The sequence below is a fragment of the Equus caballus genome, chromosome 3 (assembly GCF_041296265.1).
Source record: "Equus caballus isolate H_3958 breed thoroughbred chromosome 3, TB-T2T, whole genome shotgun sequence".
Classification (NCBI taxonomy): Eukaryota; Metazoa; Chordata; class Mammalia; order Perissodactyla; family Equidae; genus Equus; species Equus caballus.
The window spans coordinates 42,652,962-42,658,961 of NC_091686.1; the positions used below are offsets into that span (position 1 = coordinate 42,652,962).

Genomic DNA, 6,000 nt, shown 5'->3' on the forward strand with positions numbered 1-6,000 from the left:
TTTCTCTTCTTTCCTTTTCTTTTTCTTTTTCCTTTTTTTTGGAGGAAGATTAGCCCTGAGCTAACATCTGCTGCCAATCCTCCTCTTTTTGCTGAGGAAAGCTGGCCCTGAGCTAACATCCGTGCCCATCTTCCCCTACTTTATATGTGGGACACCTGCCACAGCATGGCGTGTCAAGTGGTGCCATGTCCACATCTGGGATCTGAACTGGCAAACCCTGGGCCGATGAAGCGGAATGTGCACACTTAACCGCTGCGCCACCAGGCCAGCCCCTGATGTCTCTTTTTTAATGCTTTTTTTTTTTTTGGTGAGGAAGATTGGCCCTGAGCTAACATCTGTTGCCAATCCTCCTCTTTTGTTTTTTTCTCCCCACAGCCTCAGTACATACTTGTATATCCTAGTTGTAGGTCATTCTAGTTCTTCTACGTGGAACACCACCGCAGCATGGCTTGATGAGCAGTGCATAAGTCCATGCCCAGGATCCAAACCAGCAAACCCCGGGCCACCAAAGCTGAGTGCATGAACTTAATCGCCCGGCCACAGGGCTGGCCGCTATAATGTCGTTTGTATGGAAGTAAAATTTCCTATAGTCAAACCTGTCAGTTTTTCCTTTTTGGTTTTGGATTCTGTATCTTTTTTAAGAATAATTTCTTCACCCAAGATTATAAGATTATAAACATTATAATATCTTCTGTATTATCACCTAATACTTTGGTAGTTTTTGTTCGTTTTGTTTTTACATTCAGTAATTTAATCCATCTGGAATTTATTTTTTTGACTACTGTGAGGTAAGGATATACATGTGTGTGATTATATATATATATGTATTCATAGACATATATGCATACATGTAATAGATACATATTTATATGAACATATATTGGATAGTCAATTTTTGCCAAATTATTTATTGACTAATTTATTGACATTAATTTTCAGTGAGTTTTTAAATGCCTCTTTTAATATGACCTAACCTTTCACGTACATACAAGTTCATTTCTGGAATCTATTTAGTCCCACTTATCTATTCTTATGCCAATACCACTCTATTTTAAATCACTGTAGTTTTATATCTCAAAATCTAATATAAAAGATTCTCTCTCATTGTACTTATTTTTAAAGTATTTCTTGGCTGTTACCACCCATATTCTTTCTTAGATAGATTTTAGAATCAGCTTGGGCAGTTCCCTACTCAAAAATCATATTGGCATTTTGTTTAGTATTCCAATAAAATCATAATTATAAAAGAAATTAAATGGTTAATAATAAATTACAATTAGATAAATGAAATGAAAACTACTAGAATTCTTTTTTTATATGATAAAGAAAATCAAACAGTAAAGAATAAATAGATTTTAAAGATTAAAAGTAACAAATAGGAGGGGCCAGCCCCATGGCATAGTGGTTGAGTTTGCTGTGTTCCGCGTCAGCGGCCCAGGTTCACGGGCCCAGATCCCAGGTGTGGACTCACACCACTTGTCAGCCATGCTGTAGCAGCAACCCACATACAAAACAGACGAAGGTTGGCATAGATGTTAGCCCAAGGCTAATCTTCCTCAAGCAAAAAGAGGAAGATTGACAGCAGATGTTAGCTTCCTCGGCAAAAGCAAAAAAGAAAAACAGTAATAAATAGGATAATGTGTTATAAAGAAGAAAGAGTAATATTGTTTTTTCTTTTTTTCCTTTTTTAAACTTTACTTTTATAAATGGCAATCAGAAAATTCAATCATAAGGAGAATAGTTATGAAGATAGCTTTAAGCCCCAAACAAAAGATATCAAGGTTTTGTGTATCTTCTATAGAGAAAAGATAAGCCCAGACCGAGACAAAAGCCTCTGCACCCTACTCCTGGAGGAGAGCCGGTGCAGTTCCGTCAGCAGGGGCCTCTGCTGTCACCACATCCTTGGGGGAGTAGCACTGGGAGGGACTCAGTCCCAGAAAGGGAAGCAGGGCAGCAACCAAATAAGAATCTATTCTATGTTTTTGGTTTGGTTTTAAGGAAAAAATAATTTTGAAATTTCCAACATGGGTCCTTTGGAAGCAGGCCTAACAGATTACCAGAATTTTCTTCCTAGTAGCTAGGGACTCATGGGGATTCACTTTCAGGGAGCTGAGTTCCAGGATAATTGTTAGGAGGGTGTTCCCAGCTCCCTTTTGAGTGAAATGTTGGCATGATGCTGAGTCTCTTCTCCTCAGGGTGATACAGTTCCAACTCTATTCCATTACCTGACAGACGAAAACCAGAACTCTTACTGACCCATCAGAACATGTCTGGAACTCCAAAGACTTACATGTTCCATGACAAAATTACCAAATAATATTTTTATTTTATAGCTTTGTAGATTGCTTTTAATCAAATTTTACCTAAGTATTTGAGTAGAAGAATTAACCTACTCAATTTTTATTAACTTTTAACATTTCTTCTACAAATAAAATATCTTAAGTTTATTAACTGTTAAGAGAAACTTTAAATTTCTGAAATGCAGTTATTTTTATGTGCCACGATGACTAAACGTGTGTTACTCTTTTCTGTAGATGAAAGTCCAAAAAATTATTTCAACTGTGTGGAATGTTTTTCAACCCCTTCTTTTTGGTTTGGTTGGATCAGAAGTATCTGTTGCATCTCTTAAGTCAAATGCTATCGGTAAGAATGATTAGAGGCACAAAAAATATAAGATTTGAAAATATTTAAGAAAACTACGAATAATTTGTGTTTTACTTACAATGTGTCCTTGAATGCTAAAAGGGCTTTGGGAAGCTCATGGGGCTGTAGCAACAGCTTCATCTTCCTTCACCCCATGTGCACCATTTGCAGACAGCCCTGAGTCCGCCCACGTGTCTGGAGGAAGTGGAGACTAGGATTCTTTTCTGAGGGGAAATATTAGATACCATCAGCCCCTTTTGAATACTTCCATTTATAGTAAAAGTTCAAAGTCTATCAGGTCAGAATTAAATAAATGTAATCTATCTTATTTTTCATGGTACCTCTACCGTCAGATAATCTCTTGCACTTTACCTAGAAGCCTCAATCAGATTTGTGATTATTATTTTTACTTAAATAAAGAAAAAGGAAATAGTCTTAAAATACTTTCAACACTTTTACAAATCACATCTCTAGGCATAAAGAATGACTTCTTGCCAAATATCTTGTTACTTGTGTTTGTTTTTATCTGTTGTAGGCCTTTGTGTTGCCACCTTGAGTCTGGCGTTACTGATTCGCATTTCTTCTGCATTTGCATTGGTGTGTTTTGCTGGCTTTAGTTTCAAGGAGAAAATATTCATTGCTTTATCCTGGATGCCCAAAGCTACGGTCCAAGTAAGGACATGTTAAAGCCATTCTAATCATGTCAATGTGGATGAAGTTTGAAAATTCTAGATGAAAAACGTTACTCCACTCGAAAAATGTGCGCTATTAGCTCAATTGATCATAACTATCATTACATTTAATGTAATCTTTTGAAATCTGTTTTAAAATCAATTCTTATGAAATTGAAAAATATACTTTTAATGACAAATAATTCCTAAACTTATGAAAACATTCTTTCTATTTCCCAGAATATAAAATAAGAATATATCTGAAAATTGGAATTTTTACATTTTGCTGAATATTGTAGAGCTAAATGTTATGATTTTAAAGTAGAGACACATTGATTCTTTTAAAAATATCTCTTTAGTGCCCGTGATACCTACTCCACCACACAAGAATGGACACATTGTTTTTAATTGTCCATTTCATTTGGACGGCTGTTTGATTAATGACTGACTCTCCCCAAGAGCCTGCATGGGAGGGACAGGCCCAGTGTCTGGGCGTTTGATTATTTTCTCCCTAGCACTTGACACAGTGCCTGACACACAGGAGGTACATAGTAAATAAGCATTGCGTGCCTCCAAAAATGAATGACGACTGAATGAATGAATAAAGGAAAGGAAGGGGAGGCCTGTGCAGGTTTGCCCTCTGATTCGACGATATTCTTCTCCTACTACAAAGTATTGCTACTTATTGCTAACCTTTTTAACCTGGCAGCCTAACGCCTTGATTTCCTGACATTCTTTTCTCCGTTGTTATTCCTAAACAGAAGCTTGTGAGTTTCCACGCCACAAAATTCTCTGTGTGCCTTGGTTAGAAAAGCAGGTCCATGGGCCAGGCTGGCTGCTTGCAGTGCCATGCTACAAGTAACCTCTCAGGCCCAGCTTTTAGATTCCAACCTCTGGTCAGTTTTCCCGCATCACGCTGTTTCCCAAGTAGGAAGAACAGGGGAAAATGAGCAAGAAAGTCCTAGAGAACCAGGAGAAACCTTAGTATTTTGTGTTGTCTTGTTGCAGCCAAGAACCAAGTGGTACATGGTAAAGGCAAGTTAGCAAGACCCCGGTTCAGTCAGAACGCTCAGTTCTGAGTGACAGCAGTACCCCAGGCAGACATTTGAACAGGACCAGCTGAGATGCAAAATCAGCCCCAAATGTCTGCACACTAACCTGTCACTATTACACTCTTCCTCCAAGTACATTTGCTAGGAAGAACATAGAATTGATGAACAATTCGTGAAAATTCCTCAGCACTTTGTCTTGTCTCTATTCTAATAGTTTAGTGCTAAGTTTTGTTTGTTGATTTTAACAAAGCCATTTACTTTTATTATATGTTAACACTCTTTAACATTTTTCTTTATGCCTCATCCTTCCCGCCCCTAAACGCAGGCTGTATTAGGTCCTCTGGCTCTAGAAACAGCAAGAATCAACGCACCCCATTTGGAAGCATATTCGAAGGATGTGATGACAGTAGCGTTTTTAGCCATCTTGATCACAGCTCCAAATGGAGCTCTAATTATTGGCATACTGGGGCCCAAACTTCTTACACGCTGTGATGCAAGCAAAATAAAAATGGAATTGACAGAATTAAAACTTCACTAAAAAGTTTATTTGCCATCACCTGTTTCTTTTAATGAATTATCTTACATGAGAGAAAAATAAAGTACAAATATGTGGAGAGTGTACGTAGAAGATTTAATAAATATGTGATTTCACTACACAGAGCTTCCCTATGGTTTTTTTATTCTAAAGTTAATTTAATAAAAAAATATAAAACAGGGGCTGGCCTGCTGGTGCAGCGGTTAAGTGCGCACGTTCCACTTCAGTGGCCCGGGGTTCCCTGGTTCAGATCCCGGGTGCAGACATGGCAGTGCTCATCAAGCCGTGCTGTGGCAGGCGTCCCACATATAAAGTAGAGGAAGATGGGTATGGATGTTAGCTCAGGGCCAGTCTTCCTTAGAGAAAAGAGGAGGATTGGCAGCAGATGTTAGTTCAGGGCTGATCTTCCTCAAGAAAAAAAAAATATATATATATATACATATATATATAAAAAACAGAATGCCCTCCCAGTATTTTTATATTTCAAGAACGAAGTAAATCTGTAAATACCCTAGGAAAGTTTAAAGTAATCCACCAGTCTGAATTTGCTGTCATAATACAAATTAAGTGTAATAAAAAATTAAATGAACCTAATGACAGAAAGGTCAAATAGTTTAAGTCTCCAAACAGGAGGAGAGAACTCTCTATCAGTTCAATAATTCAGTTACAGAGATCACCTGGAAAAGAAAAAAGAATGACAGGAATAAAACACACCAACTTTAAATGGGTCAACTAAATAGATTTTAAATTCTGGTTTTAGTAACTACCTGAATAAATAATATGTTAAGTAAAAGTACTTACTTCTAGTAAAGGTAGACTAGTAAAGTTATACTTACCTTACTTCTGAAAGATCCTTTTAAATGACAGTCTGATTTAGTAGTTTTTAAATGAAACTCTATCTGTAGTTTTTATTTTACAGTTATAAAATTAAATCATGAGTGGAAATAAACTGATTTTTCAATAGTGTAAAATAGTGTAGGAATTAAAGTTGGCTTGCAGAAATGAAAGATTCATAGCCTATTTTCCCTGTGAGACTGTCTTCTCCTTAGCAGCACAGAGCCACCACTCCATTCAGGCTGATGAAGTCTGCTGTGCTAAT

General features: G+C 37.1%; 1 protein-coding gene across 7 annotated transcripts in view; it reads left to right on the forward strand.

Annotated features, from left to right (window-relative positions):
* Positions 1–5,022, forward strand: part of SLC9B1 (solute carrier family 9 member B1) — a 76,452-nt gene extending 71,430 nt beyond the window's left edge. For all 7 annotated transcript variants that reach the window (XM_023637615.2, XM_023637617.2, XM_023637614.2 and 4 more), the window contains 3 exons: positions 2,535–2,643; positions 3,179–3,315; positions 4,692–5,022. In XM_023637615.2, coding sequence (XP_023493383.1) covers positions 2,535–2,643; positions 3,179–3,315; positions 4,692–4,904 — 459 coding nt within the window. In that variant the 3' untranslated portion in view covers positions 4,905–5,022. The remainder of the gene's footprint in view (positions 1–2,534; positions 2,644–3,178; positions 3,316–4,691) is intronic.
* Positions 5,023–6,000: the final 978 nt, after the last annotated feature.